At 44.1% G+C, this 15,081-nt stretch overlaps 1 protein-coding gene across 9 annotated transcripts in view; it reads left to right on the forward strand.

Moving 5' to 3' along the window:
• Hlcs (holocarboxylase synthetase) overlaps positions 1-15,081 on the forward strand; it is a 190,789-nt gene that overhangs the window by 10,615 nt on the left and 165,093 nt on the right. Inside the window, exon 1 of one of the 9 annotated variants that reach the window (XM_076868953.2) lies at positions 13,288-13,501. The exons of the other annotated variants lie outside the window; for them this stretch is intronic. Coding sequence (XP_076725068.2) covers positions 13,307-13,501 — 195 coding nt within the window. The 5' untranslated portion in view covers positions 13,288-13,306. Of the gene's footprint in view, positions 1-13,287; positions 13,502-15,081 lie in introns of those variants that run through there. 9 annotated transcript variants of the gene reach the window in all.

Below are 15,081 nucleotides of genomic sequence, written 5' to 3' on the forward strand. Positions count from 1 at the left end.
TGTTGGTGGGTCAAAAGCAACCTCTAAATTCAGGATGCCTAACCATGGCCTCTATTGCTTCACTGTACAAATTGCAGCTCACACAGACTGAGTCTTGGGCTGCCTGGAAGGATGCACAGGCTAATGCTTTCTTTCATATTGCTTATAAATGTTTTAGTCAATTTCCACATTCATTCATTTGTCCTCCTAAATCTGCTCCTCCCAAACCCTTTAAAGTGAAATTTGTTCAAGAAATGGGACAGGATCCTTAGGAAGACAACGATGCACTGGGAGCAGGGTCACAATCTGCCGTTCAAGCTCTCATCTAATGAGGTGGCTTAGACTTTGGAAGGTGCTGAGGACTTGGGAGAGGGTCAGAAGTGGCACTGTGGGCCACCTGGATGCATATGGTATTAATCACCCACCTGGAGGTCCTGTCTGGGGCTGGCAGGTAGTGACAATCCTCTCCTGCCAGGAGTTGATTTTCACTTGTCTGGGATGTAGAGGACCCTCCTCTCTGCTGAATGAAGATAAGTTGCTTTCAATGGAGAAAACTTTCTGAGCACTTTGCTCTCTAGTAGCCAACTGAGTAAAAGAGAGACCTGTTCTACCTCAGTGAACCAATGGCGGTATGAGCCAGTTTATTCCAACAGCCTGTACTGAGCACCTACTTTGTGTAGGCACAGTGCTAAATATCAGAATGCGAAGGCACTAAGAGGCCACCTCAAATCACACTTTTGGAAATTGAATCACGCTGTAAGTGTATTAGAAAACCCAGGATATTCCTTGGAGCTTGGCAATCTAGTTTTTGGCCCTCCTTTTTTTCCCATAGTTGAGAAACTGGGACCCAGAGGGATGAAACGTTTAGTTCAGGACCACATGACCATTAAGGAATAAAGAGAAAAAAAGGAGTGATAATGAAATTAAGTAGAAGATCATTCTCTTATTTTTTATACTTTTTTATTTTAAAATAACTTTAGGCTTAAAATAGAGTTGCAAAAATAGTACAGAGTTCCTTATACCCTTCACTCAGATTCCTCCAATGTTAACATCTTATGCAACCATAGATTTATTAAAAAGAACACGTGAACATTGGGGCAATACTTAACTAAACTGCTGACATAAGATTTCACCAGTTTCCCTGCTAATAGTCTTTTTTTTTTTTTTTTTCCTGCTCCAATATGCAATCCAGGACACCACATCACATTTAGAGCCTTTACTTTTTAACTTTGAATTTTGCTCTACTTGAAGTTCCTTTAAAATGGTGATGCATCACCGACATTCAGCTACTGCACAGAAAGTGCATCCCACATCTTTTCTGACTTGCAGGGTGCAGGGCATTTTATACATCCCACCTGCAGCTTTTTTGGTGTGTGCAAGTTAGGCACAGTCACAGTCACCCATCTGATCTGGATTCAAAAGCCTATCCTCAGGGCTGGCCATGGTACACCTGAACTTTTTGCCACTCTTGGATCTTGAGTCCTATTTCTTTTCTTTTTGGTACCAGGGATTGAGCCCAGGGGCATTCAATCACCGAGCCACATCCCTTGTCCTTTTTTTATTTTTTTAAATTTTATTAGAGACAAGGTCTCACTAAGCGGCTGAGGGCCTCACTAAATTGCTGAGGCTAGCTTTGAACTTGCGATGCCCCTACCTTAGCCTCCCGAGATGCTGGGATTACAGGCATGTGCCACCACAATAGCCCTGCTTGGAGTCCTGTTTCTATTTATTATTACTGTGTACACTCATTCTGTGCTCTCAGTTGTTTTGTTTATTCAGTGAAGGACTTTGGAGCCAGAAAAACCCAAATTCAAACCTCAGCCTCCCTACCAAGTTATGGGACCTAGAGCAGGTTACTCAACTGCTTTTAAAATTCAGTGTCCGCCTCTGCAAGATGGGGGGGGGGGCGATAATAGCTACCCTGCATGGCATATTAGTCTGTTTTATGTTCTTATAACACAATAACCAGAGGTTGAATAATTAGTATAAAGAAAAGAGGTTTATTAAGCTCACAATTTTGGAGACTAAAAGTCCAAGATTGGGCAACTTGTTTGGCCCCAGATGAGGGCACTTGTGGCTGTATCACATGGCGGGAGGGAAAAGCAGGAGAAGCAGGAAGGAAAGCAGCTGTATGCAGAAGGAGGCAGGCACATGTATTAACCTAACTTTACAAGAACCCACTCTTATGAGAACTGACCTGGGCTCTGTGAGAGCTACATTAATGCCCTTTGAGCAGCACAATGACCTGACCACCTTCCCCTAAGCCCTACCTCTTTTTTTTTTTTATTGGTTGTTCAAAACATTACAAAGCTCTTGACATATCGTATTTCATACATTTGATTCAAGTGAGTTATGAACTCTCATTTTTACCCCGTATACAGATTGCAGAATCACATCGGTTACACATCCACATTTTTACATATTGCCATACTAGTGACTGTTGTATTCTGCTGCCTTTCCTATCCTCTACTATCCCCCCTCCACTCCCCTCCCATCTTCTCTCTCTACCCCATCTACTGTAATTCATTTCTCTCCCTTGATTTTTTTTTCCCTTTCCCCTCACTTCCTCTTATATGTAATTTTGTATAACAATGAGGGTCTCCTTCCATTTCCATGCAATTTCCCTTCTCTCTCCCTTTCCCTCCCACCTCTCGTCCCTGTTTAATGTTAATCTTTTTCCCATGCTCTTCCTCCCTGCTCTGTTTTTAGTTGCTCTCCTTATATCAAAGAAGACATTTGGAATTTGTTTTTTAGGGATTGGCTAGCTTCACTTAGCATAATCTGCTCTAATGCCATCCATTTCCCTGCAAATTCCATGATTTTGTCATTTTTTAGTGCTGGGTAATACTCCATTGTGTATAAATGCCACGTTTTTTTTATCCATTCATCTATTGAGGGGCATCTGGGTTGGTTCCACAGTCTAGCAATTGTGAATTGTGCTGCTATGAACATCGACGTGGCAGTATCCCTGTAGTATGCTCTTTTAAGGTCTTCAGGGAATAGTCCGAGAAGGGCAATAGCTGGGTCAAATGGTGGTTCCATTCCCAGCTTTCCCAGGAATCTCCATACTTCTTTCCAAATTGGCCGCACCAATTTGCAGTCCCACCAGCAATGTACAAGAGTACCCTTTTCCCCACATCCTCGCCAGCACTTGTTGTTGTTTGACTTCATAATGTAAGCCCTACCTCTTAAAGGTGCCACCACCGCATATTACCACATTAGGACCAAGCCTCTCTGGGGGCAAAGCACATCTGATTCATAGCACAAGGTTACAGAGGGTGGATATCCACAGTGGTTAGCACAGGGCCTCATGAGTGGAATGGGAGCCAGTGGATGAAGGGGAGGCCGGGCTATGTGGGTACAGTGGAATGTCCTGAATGCCAGGCAAGAGCCCCTAAAGGTCCCCGTGGGAGGAACAGGCACTGCAGTAAAAAGAAAAGAGGATCCCTTGAGAAAGGGACTAGTGGGATCAGAGCTGCACTTTCCAAAGTCAAACTAGAAGTGTGCTGAAGAGCAGTGCGGATCAGTCAGGAGGCCACCATGCTGGTTCCCATGGGAACAGGCACTGGAGAGGGGTCCCGTCAGCTGCTGCAGAAACAAAGATGTGGGGCAAGGGAAGGTCCTGGCTCCAGAACAACTAAGTTCTGGGTCCCTGTGATGGTCCCTGGGTCATGAACAGAGATGACGATACAGGATAAAGAGGTCATCTGTGGGAGAAAAAGGCTCTTGGTTTGTTCCTGCTGCCGTGCAGATACCACTCTCAGTCTGTCTGACGTCCTTGAACTGGAACATGAGTGACTCTGCCCACGTGTAAATCAGCTCTCCATCACTGTGACAAAGGAGGGGAGGAGTGTTTGGGCTCATGGTTTCAAAGGCTTCAGTCCATGGTCAGCTGGTTTTGTTGTCTCTGGGCCTGTGGTGGGGCCGAACCCCACGGGGAAGGGTGTGGTGAAGCAAAGCTGCTGTCTCACGGGGTCAAGAAGCAGAGAGAGACACAAGCATGACCCGTGATGCGCCAGTGCCCTCACGGCTCAGTCATCTCCCAGAGGCCCGTCTCTGAACACTCCTTCACTGAGCACCAAGCTTTCGGGGAACATTTCAGATCCAAGCCATAACACTCCCACCTCTGGCCCTATCCAAGTTCTCTTTCTTGGGGATCCTCTGAGTTTCAGCAGCACCCCTGGGCCCTCAGTGTGGCTCTGGCCCCTCCCAGGCTCCTCTGCCACGTTCATCACCACGTGCATCTCCATGTGGATACCCAGCTAAGGCCCAGCTCCTGCAGGCTGGCTGCTGTCCCCTGGGCTGCACACTACCCCGAGCCTGGTGTTTCAGCACCGTCATCACCCTGAGGCCAGTCCTCTCTACGAAACCCCTTTGTTTAAATATCTGAGTTTCTGTTGACTGGTGGAAATACCATGGCCAGGAAAGCCAGGGCTCAGAAAGGGGAGGGAAGTAATGGAAAAGGCTGGTCTTTAAGCCCTGGGGGCGGAAGCCAGATGCCGGGGCTTAAGGAGGGGAGCTCTGCCAACCCCACGACCCAGTTCTCATGGGGTTTAGTTTGTAGTGGCTGTGAGACTGAGCACTCTCTGTTTTCAGCCATCTGGGCTTACTGTTTTTGAAGCGCTTATTCATCCTAGACTCCTCCCCTTTTGGTTTTTTTGACTTTGTCTCATGTATTCTAGGTATTTGTCCTTTCTTGGTTACTTGTGTTACAAATACCTATTCTCATCGCAGAGCTTGCCTTTCTTTCTTTCTTTTTTTTTAATGTATCTTTCAGTAAGTAGAGTTCTTAGTTTTTATTTTATTTTTTTTTTGTTTTAGTTGTAGTTGGACACAATACCATTATTTTATTTTTATGTGGTGCTGAGGATTGAAGTCAGCACCCTGCACGTGCTAGGTGAGCACTCCACCACTGAGCCACAACCCCAGCGAGGTTCTTAACTTTAACGTAGCATCCTTTTCCTTTATAATTAATGTTCTTGGCATCTTGATTGACTTATCTTCTCTATTTTGAGGTCAGAAAGATATTCTATATTCTGAAAACTTTATAGATTTGCTTTCCATATAGAGATTTATTTAAATTATAAGATTTTTTTAAAAAGTAAGGGGCATGAATTCAACAAATAGTTAAGGAGCAAAGCAGACTGGAGATGTGGCTCAGTGGTAGAGTGTTTGCCCAACACACACGAGTCCCAGGTTTGATCCCAGCACTGAAAAAAATAATAAGCAAAATAAAAAAGCAAACCAAAACCAATTCCTGTACTCTCTTCACTCCCGTATGCCACACCTTCCCCATCTGTTTCTTTTTTTTAAACTTTTCTTCCTTCTAAAGTGCTTTTAAAAGATAGTGCTTTTAACTATCTTTTAAGATTTATTTCTAAAAACATCTTTTTTGGGGTTCGCAACATGAAAATACTTTGGCCAGGCATACAGCTCTAGGCTGCTCTTCCCCTGGGTCTTTAAAACATGTTTTGCTGTCTTCTGACAGCTGACTTTGGAAATGGTCTGTTTTCTTCCTCAGGTTGCTTTGGAGACCACCCCTTTCCTGGATTGCCTTCAGTTCCTCTTTACTGAGTCTGGGTCTTTTTGGCGGGGCTGGGGGTACTGGGGCTCAAAGGCAGGGGCACTTGGCCTCTGAGCCACATCCCTAGCCCAATTTTGTATTTTATTTAGAGATAGGGTCTCCGTGAGTTGCTTCCTCACTTTTGCTGAGTGATCCTCCTGCCTCAGCCTCCCCAGCCCCTAGGATTACAGGCGTGTACCACTGCACCCAGCCTGTGTTTGGGTTTTGATTTGTACTTATTTTCATTTTGTTACTGGAGATTGAGCCCAGGGGAATTCTACTTTTTAATTTTTTAATAAATTTTTTAGTTCTCGATAGACACAGTGCCTTTATTTATTTTTATGTGGTGCTGAGGATTGAATCCAGTGCCTCACACATGCTAGGCGAGCGCTCTACCCCTGAGCCGCAACCCCCAGCCCCCATTTTTAAAAATTTTTGAGACAGGATCTCCTCCAGTTGCCCAGGTTGGCCTTGAATTTGTGAGGCTCCTGCCTCAGTCTCCTGAGTTGCTGGGAGTCACCATGCCACTTGTACTTATTATTTTGGTATCTGGGGTTATTGTGAAAATAAACCACACATCTGACTTAAAAGCCAGAACCGCACTGTAGGAGGGAGGCAGGTCTTGTAGACATCCCCTTGTTCTTGGTCCCTGCCTGCAGCGTGACAAAGCCCGCCCTCTCCCACAGGAGCCTGGTGACCAGCAGGGAAGCAGAAGCCTCGTGGGGTGGGTAAACAGGGAACAGAAGTCCCCCAGAAGCCCAGGAGGGGAAGGGAAGGTGGCCCTATGGTTATGAGACTTCAAAAGGCTGTTTGAAAGGGGTCACAGTGTTTGCTAGGAAAACATTAGGCTCTTTATTTTGTAGAGAATTCTTTTTCCACCCAGTTCTGTCTTAAGTGGAAGGCTGGATTTCTTTCCCCTCCTTGGTGGACACACCGTCCACCCTTAGGTTGGAATATTCATGGATTACAACTGTTCATTTCCATTAGAAGAGATCCTTGAGGGAGATGTGCATAGTGAGCTTCTGGTTTCAGACATGAGTCATAAACTTCCTTTTTAGGTATTTCAATTGCCTGATTATACAATTCTTATAAATCTAGCAGATTTGATTTCTCAGTATGGCAAAACTACCATTCTCTTAGATGTTTCAATACTGTTCATCAATTTAGTATGACTTCAATTTAAAAGTCCCCATTTCAAATTAAGAGTTAAAAGGCTATTCCTACAAGAGTGGCATTTTCTATCACATTTCAAGTGTATATGATAGCAGATATGCATAGATGCCTTATTAATCCATAAGTGTAAGTTTATGGTGGTATTTCTTCAAGCCTTTTAAAAAGTCTTGTTGGATTAGAAGGTGAAAGCTCTTTAAGAAAACACTATTTTCCCTGGTAACTGAGATAATTTACCATCAGAGATTTAAAAATTTTTTCCTGAGTCTTTAATGAGACAAACCTACTGCTTCTCTGTAATCTTGAGTGTGATCACTTAGTCCCTTCTTTGGAAGTTATATCAAGCTATAACATTATAGTGGTCCTTTGTTTTCTAAAGGGAATTCATTCTAAGATCCCTAGGAATGCCTGAAACTGCAGATTTTTTTCCCCATACATACATACCTATGATAAAATTTAACTTATAAATAAGGCATAGCAGGAGACTAATAATAATTTAACAGATCAATTATAACAATTTTCTGTAATCAGATTGCTAGTATTACTACTCCTGTACTTTGGAGTAATAAGGGTTACCTGAACACAAGCATGGTGACACTTCAACAGCTGGTCTAGTAATTGAGATGGCAAAGTGTCTAATGGGCAGGTAGCATATACAGTGTGAATACACTGAACAAAAGGATGATTTTGGGATGGAGCTGGATGCATGAGGTTTCATCATGCTACCCAGAATAATGTACAATTTTAAAGTTAGGAATTGCTTATTATCTAGAATTTTCCATTTAATAGTTTTGGTTTGCAGCTGGCGGTGGGTAACTGAAACTGGGAAATGTGAAGGCTGGGATGTGCATAGCTGCTGTACTTCCTTCTGCTTGTTCACAGAAGCCCGCAGCTCCCACAAAGGCTGAAGAGTTCTCAAATGGATTTAATTTTTATGATCATTGGACCTAATGAAATCTTGTACCATGTCATATTTTTAGGACCATCCAACTTTTAAGGAGCCTTAAAGCCAGATCTGATTAAAATTTTGGCTATCTCCTGCATTTCTCTCTGCTTGGAATCACAGCTTTATGAGGTCTTTGTATTGATGTCCTGGTGGGTCAGAAATCCCTTCTAAGAGAAGTATTTGCAATTTACCAATGTCCATTAATACAATAAATCATCGGTACTACAAACATAACCAAATAGTAAGACTTGACAGTAACATCTTTTATCCTACATTCTCTCAGAATATCTGAACTTTTGTTGAGGATCATCATGGACTCATGGCTCTTCATACATCTGATGTATTTGAATTTGATACTGAATTGGCCTAATTTCTGTAGGGGAGCACTTAGGGGTTGTTTCCTGTATGCTTTGACGGGCCCCATTTTTATTTGAACCTTTGCTGCTTTCCTTCACATAATATCCTGCCTTATTTATTTCTAAACACCCAAATCATCATCCCCTTCTTCAAGAATCTCTAGTTCCTTTATACACACACACACACAGAGACAGACATTATATGTATTTTTTAGTTGTTGATGGACCTTTATTTTGTTTATATGAGATCTTAGAACCCAGTGTGTCACACATGCAAGGTAAGCGCTCCACCATTAAGCCACAACCCCAGTCCATACAATTCCTTTTTTAAAAAAAAAACACTTAATTTTTAGTTGTAGGTGGACACAATAGCTTTATTTTATTTTTATGTGGTGCTGAGGATCGAACCCAGTGCCTCACACATGCCAGGCCAGCACTCTACCCCTCAGTCACAACTCCAGCCCCTCTAGTTCCTTTTAATGGGAAAAACTAGAGATATCGCAGGGTCTGAGCACCAGGGTGCACTTTGGAGTAATGTTGCTCTGAGGCCATCTCAATGGACAGAGCTAGAAAAGAGAATTGTTTACTTATTTGATACTAGGGATTGAACCCAGGAGTACTTTACCACTAAGTCACATCTCCAGTCCTTTTTGAGACAGGGTCTCACTAAGTTGCTTAGGGTCTTGCTAAACTGGCTTTTTTTTTTTTTTTTGTACCAGGGATTGAACTCAGGGACACTTGGCTACACAGCCACATCCCCAGCCCTATTTTGTATTTTATTTAAAGACAGGGTCTCACTGAGTTGCTTAGTGCCTCACAGTTGCTGAGGCTCGCTTTGAACTTGCGATCCTCCTGTCTCAGCCTCCCACGCCACTGGGATTACAGGCATGTGCCACTGCATCTGGTGGGATCAATATTTTTTGCCTAGCTTCTTTGGTACACAGAAAATATCTCAGTGAGGAACATAGTAATTCATCTTTTGTTCAGTGTGGCTTTTCAAATATTCAGGTGATAGAGAGCCTGGTTCTACTGTTCCACTTTGCTTTTATCTCGAGGGTCCTGGAATTCTAATAGCTGGGAGCTTTAAGACCTTAGAATTTAATAACCAGTCCCTACTCTTCACCCCCTCCCCATACTGGATCATCTGCCTCATCACTTCACTTTGAAATCAATCAGCTCTGTCTACAATATCCTAAGTTTCATCTTAACACCATCCGGTTCATCTATTTTCACTTAATGTAGTTATTATAAGATTCACGTTTGTGTGATTTTTATCCAAACACGCCAATTCTGCCTCCTACCATTTAATTTCTTATATCTTTTTTTTTTAAGGGGGGGTAGAGAGAGAGAGAGAGAGAGAATTTTAATATTTTTTAGTTATCGGCGTACACAACATCTTTGTATGTGGTGCTGAGGATTGAACCCGGGCTGCACGCATGCCAGGCGAGCGCGCTACTGCTTGAGCCACATCCCCAGCCCTAATTTCTTATATCTTTACACTACTGGTAAATATGCTTTTACTCAATCCTGTTTTGGTCTTAAAACTTTTAAATTTTACTTAATTTTTTTCTGAACAAATGTTACACATACTGTAACACGTAAGATCCTATAAGATCATCTTTTAAAAACATGTGACATTCCCTTATCAATTAAATATCATGTTACATATTGTTCTATCAAGACTTAAAGTGAATTCAAATGATTCTCCCAGTTAGCATTACCTTGAGGTTGCACCAGGAGATGTCTTTTCTTTAACTAAAGGTAAATCAAGGAGGTAATCACTATTTTGGATTTCTCTATGATTAAGGAAGAATAGCATACTAAAGGTAGGATCTTAAGGTTTTATGCGAAAGCATCTTTTTATTTTTAATGTTCTCATCAGTGCATTATAGTTATACAAAATGGGGTGAAATCATCTTTTTAATTCACATCTTGCTTTCTCTTTACTATTATCATCATGTTACCTAGAGACAACTCTAGTATAGAACTCAAGAGTTCTTTGTTTGGATAAATATCAAACTTCTAAGAGCAATAAACAACATTAGAAAAGTAGACAAAATGTAACAAAATACAATTAATACATTTCTTAGCTTCATTATATAATTATAGGGGATCATTTATGGAAGTTTAAGGGGCATTTAATAACAAATTTTCCTATTTGGAAAAATATTCAAATTTCAAAGAAAAACTCTTCTTCTTCTTTTTTTTTTGGGCCAACAAAAGCCTCATGATTTCAGTTTACTTACTTAGTTAAATTATTTTGTTTTGGAGGACGCTTTTTCAAACAGATGGTTATTCTGATCCCCTGTGATCTGAATATCATTTTAAGCTGTTTGAGCACTCCATCATGGTGATGGAAGCAATGGATTCTTTTATCTATAGACAGACTGTAACTGCTAAGAATGAAATATTCAGTTACAGATATTGAAATTTCAGCATCTACCCAGTACTTCCTACTGGACTGGGATTTTAATTTCTCAACTCTGGCCATTTGTTGAGAGTGCTGAGTACTTTCCAAGCTCAGAGGGGTACTGATTAATGTCTCCTGGGGAGGAACTGGCATCTCCTTGGGTGGGTGGGGGGCAGCTGGACAGCTCTGGTGGTGACATCCTTTTGGCTGGCACTTTGCCTTATACTCAATCATTATTTCCAGGGCATGCCTTCCTGAGGGCCAACTAGCTCTTCCCAGGAAAGCTAGTCATTCTGGTGGGTTACTGAGGTGTGCTTCCATGACTTTTGTATTCTGACAAACCACAAAGGCTTGCTTTTAAACTCCGAGTCTGTAGTCTTCTCTTCTACAACAGCTTGGAAATGTCTAGATAGGGTATAATGGAGGTGGACTTTAACAGTGCTTCTCAAACTTACTGTGTTTGTGTCACCTGGGGATTTTGTTAAAATGCAGATGTTGATTTTGGGTCTGATAAGGCCTAGGATTCTGCATTTCTAGTGAGCTCCCAGGTGGTGCTGATGCTGCTGGTCTAAGGGCTGCACTTTGGGTCCCAAGGGCCTGTAGGATGAGGATCAGGTACATCCACTCCAGGTCTTAGTTTTACACCTTTCCCTTCTCCTTTGAAGATGATGAAGCTAAACTGTACCTTGACCCTCTGAAACATCAACCAAAGTCATTGTAGGTAGGGATCCTAAACAGGGGAGCTTGCTGTGTGATGGTTTACCCTCTCTTACTGTCCTGCTATATCTTCCTTCCTCTACTGCTTCCCTAGGAGTGAGTAATATCAGTGCTCTTCAAGCCTTGTACAGTGGTGCATGCCTGCAATCCCAGCAACTTGGGAGACTGAGGCAGAAGGATGTCAAGTTTGAGGTCTGCCTCAGCAACTTAGCAAGTTCATCTCAAAAAATATAAAGGGCTGGGGGGTGTTTTTCGGTGGTAAAGTGATCCAGGTGCTATTCCTAATAAAAAAAAAAAGAAAGAAAGAAGAAAAAATTAGTGTTCTTCAAATCACATTAGAAAGGGGGCTCACCCACTTCTTAATCATATTAAACCGTGATGGTCCCCATTCCTTATAACCTGGAATTGATATATAGGATTGACTCCAAAATGTTATTTTCTCATGTTCTGAGACCATGACATCTTGAAACATCTGCAGGTAGAGCTGGGCAGCTTCCAGAAGTCTGTGAGAAGCTGAGGTTGCAAGACCCTTAAAGTACTTGGAAAGATGGGGATGTTGGTGACATTCAGGAGGAGTAGATGACCTATCCATCTCTAGGAGGGTGAGGAGGTGCCTCTTTCCCACTGTAATCCAGCAAACTTTAAGGAAGCTTCTGAAAGTGAAACATTTAGGATTTATAAGTCTGGTAAACCTCTTTTTATCACTAATTTCTGACCTACAGCCTGAGTTATCATGAAGGGGCTGAGTCCCTCCTTGAGGGACTCATTCATTTCCTTCTCCAGTGATGTCCCATAGGGAGGTGCAGGATATAGTTCAGTCCTCTGCTCATCACTCTGACTTCTATTTCTGGTCCACAGCAATGCTTATTTTGTTTTTAATCCCAGCTATTTCTTTCTAGACTCTGTTTTTAAACATATTATTGCTATGTGCAATGGAGAGAACTACTACATCATGTGACCAGAAGTCTGGGGTTCTGAGAGTGGGTATCCTACACTGCTGTGTTAAAGTAGATGGACAAATGGTCAGGGTACTTTAAAAACCCACCCTTAGTTAAGTAAAGATTTAGGAGTGGGTGGACCTATTTGTTTTCATTGCATTATGCCAAGAGAGCCAACAACTCAAAATCTTTTCTGTACTTCAGAAGTGTCCAGGATACTGGTGACAGACTGCCTTTGAGGAAGTGAGGTTCCACAGGAGAAACCTGTCAGTAATAGTAATAATTATGATTCCTCGTGGGACAAGAACACTGTGAATCATAAGTGATACTTCCTCTTTCTGCTGGTCACACATTGGTGACCCACATGTGGCAAGAGCACCTTGTACAGCCTTTTTGGTGCTGACTGGTCTTCAACTTCTGTTCTCTGTCCTTATTTTAAAAAGAGAAAATTATTACATTATGTCAGATCATGTAATCTCCCCTATATCCCTTTTTGCATGCATGAAGGATTAACATCATGTAATAAAAACTGCCTCACTCATTTCCCTAGCTGGATTGGGTGGAGGTTGTGTTAGCTCTTTTGATTCCTGGTATGGTACTGATTAGCAAATTTTGGCTATTTGTGGGAAATATGTGTTGAGCACCTTCCTTATCTATCGCCATCCCTAAGGGAGACTGGCCTTTGCTTCATAGGGTCCAGCATCCACTGGGAATATAACAACCCCCCAACCATCCTAGCTATCACACTCCCCCTCCCCAGAACACCTCCCTTTTCTATTACGCCAAGCTCCAGGGCCTCTACCTGGCCCTTCCATTGCGTTGTCCCTCCACCCACGGTATGGCCTCCACCACCTCCTGGATCCCTCCGCGGGTGCAGCTTCAGAAGCCTGTCATCCCACCTCGTTGGAGCCTCCTTTCCACCCCACCTTCTGCTCTGGCCAGCCCTCCCCAATTCCCAGACCCCCTCCGGCTGCAGTCTCTTTACCCAGACACCCTCCCGGTCCTGACCTCCCCGACCCTGCACACCTCCCACGTGGGGGCTTCTCCCTGCATCTCTGCACTCAGGTACCCGCCCCAGAGGCCTCCGCGGCCTCGCTCGCCCCGCGCGGTGTCCCTTCCCGGTGCCCGCGCTCCCCCGCCCGCGCAGCCTGTCTGCGGCGCGCCTCTTCCGGCCGGCCGGCGGGGCGGAGCGCGGCGGGCGAGCCTCCCGGGCCGCGGGCGCCGGCCATGCTCATCACGCTGTGCTACCTGTACCTGTGGGCGCGCTGGGGGCGCCGGCCGGCCGCGCTCGTGCGCACCACGGTGCGGCGGCTGCGCGCCTCGCGCTGCTCCTTCACCTTCTGCGGCGCGGCGGCGCGGCCCGGCGGCGCGCGCGTGTGCCTGAGCCGCGGCGGCCGCGTCTTCTGCGTCGGCGAGAGCCAGGTGGGCGGGCGGGCGGGGGGCGCGGGGCGGGGCCGGAAGTACCGTCGGCTGCGCGCGAGCCCCCGCCGAGCCTGGCGGGCGGGGCGCGCGGGCCCGGGACCCCTGCCTCCCCGCAGCGCCGCGCGCGGACTCCTTCCCGCAGTGGGCGGCCTCTGGGGGACCTGAGCGCGGCAGGAGGCTCGTCCCTGCGGGGGCCCGGACGTGTCCCGTGCGCTCTGCATCTTCTCGGCAGCCCGCTCTGCATCTTCAGCGCTTCGGCCGCCGCTCGGTCTTTGTTTCCGGGCCCGGTACTTGGGATGGTGGCCACTGTCCAGCCGGCTCAGTCACCTACAGTGGCGTGGGCCTGCCTTGTAATCGCTGTAAAAAACGCGCCCTTGCTGAGACAAGGGACAGTGGTTCTTTCCAGGCAGCTGTTTTGGGAAGTGGACTTCACAGTGCACTACTAAGCAAATTGCCATGGGCATCGCAATACCGCTTTCACTAACGCTGAGGAGAGTTTTGCTTTTAGTTTTTGTTTTTTCCTCTTCCGTCTGGAAAGTTGGCTCACTTTCAGCATTAAAATGAGATTTTAAAAAAATTATTTAAACGTAGGTAAAATCACAACACCCATGAGAGAATCAAAATCTTGTCTCAGGGTTGAACATTCTATTGTGCCTGTGCTTAGGTGTGGAATGAAATTGTACCGGTAGCAAATAAAGGACACTCTTAAGTTAAAAAATATAGTATACACACTGAACGGGTTCTCTCAGTCCTTCCTAGGAATGTACACAACGAGTACCACCCAAGTACCACCTGGACCCAAGGGGGGAAGTTCATTACATCCAGTGGCCACCTTAGGAAACCTGGTTGAGAAAAATAAAATGAAGAATAATTACAGAGTGGATTTTACGACTGCAGCAGCTTCTAGACTTGATTTATTAAAAATATATTCTTTAGAGTTTAGCTTAGAGTAAAATTTTCAACATACACGAAATTTGAGATGTAAATGTTTTAATTTTTTAGGCAGTTTTACTTAGGAACATTTTCATGATGTTATTGGGCCTCTGTTAACTAAATCAACTAATTTTTCTGCTCTTGCCTACCCCTTGAGCCCTGGTGGTAGTGATCCAACATGCTGTGCATCCGTTTTACACTGTTAGTTTTGCTGAGATATGGCTCCTCTGTTTGGGATTGGAGCCTTTTTGTGGCTGGTGGTGGTGGTGGTGATAAGGCTTCCCCCAGAAGCCTTGGATTTTCGTCCCCCCACCCCCCATATGTGTCTTGTTTTTGGTAGGCTAAAAAAACTTTTAAAAGTTTTTTTTTTTTGTTTTTTTTTTTAATGCTTCCTAAAGAACAGCAAGTTAATTTAAAAAGGCATTAGCCCACCAAAAACAAGGCACCAAAATCCAGAGATGCTCAAGTCCCTTATATAAAGGGATGTGGTATTTGCCTACTATGCAAAAAATCTTCCTCATATTCAAATCTTTTAATTAATTAATTTATTTTTTGGTGGTATTGGGGATTGAACCCAGGACCTTATGCATGCTAGGCAAGTACTCTACCCCTGAGCACATCCTCAGCCCCCAAATCAATATATATAA

The sequence above is a fragment of the Callospermophilus lateralis genome, chromosome 10 (assembly GCF_048772815.1).
Source record: "Callospermophilus lateralis isolate mCalLat2 chromosome 10, mCalLat2.hap1, whole genome shotgun sequence".
NCBI lineage: Eukaryota > Metazoa > Chordata > Mammalia > Rodentia > Sciuridae > Callospermophilus > Callospermophilus lateralis.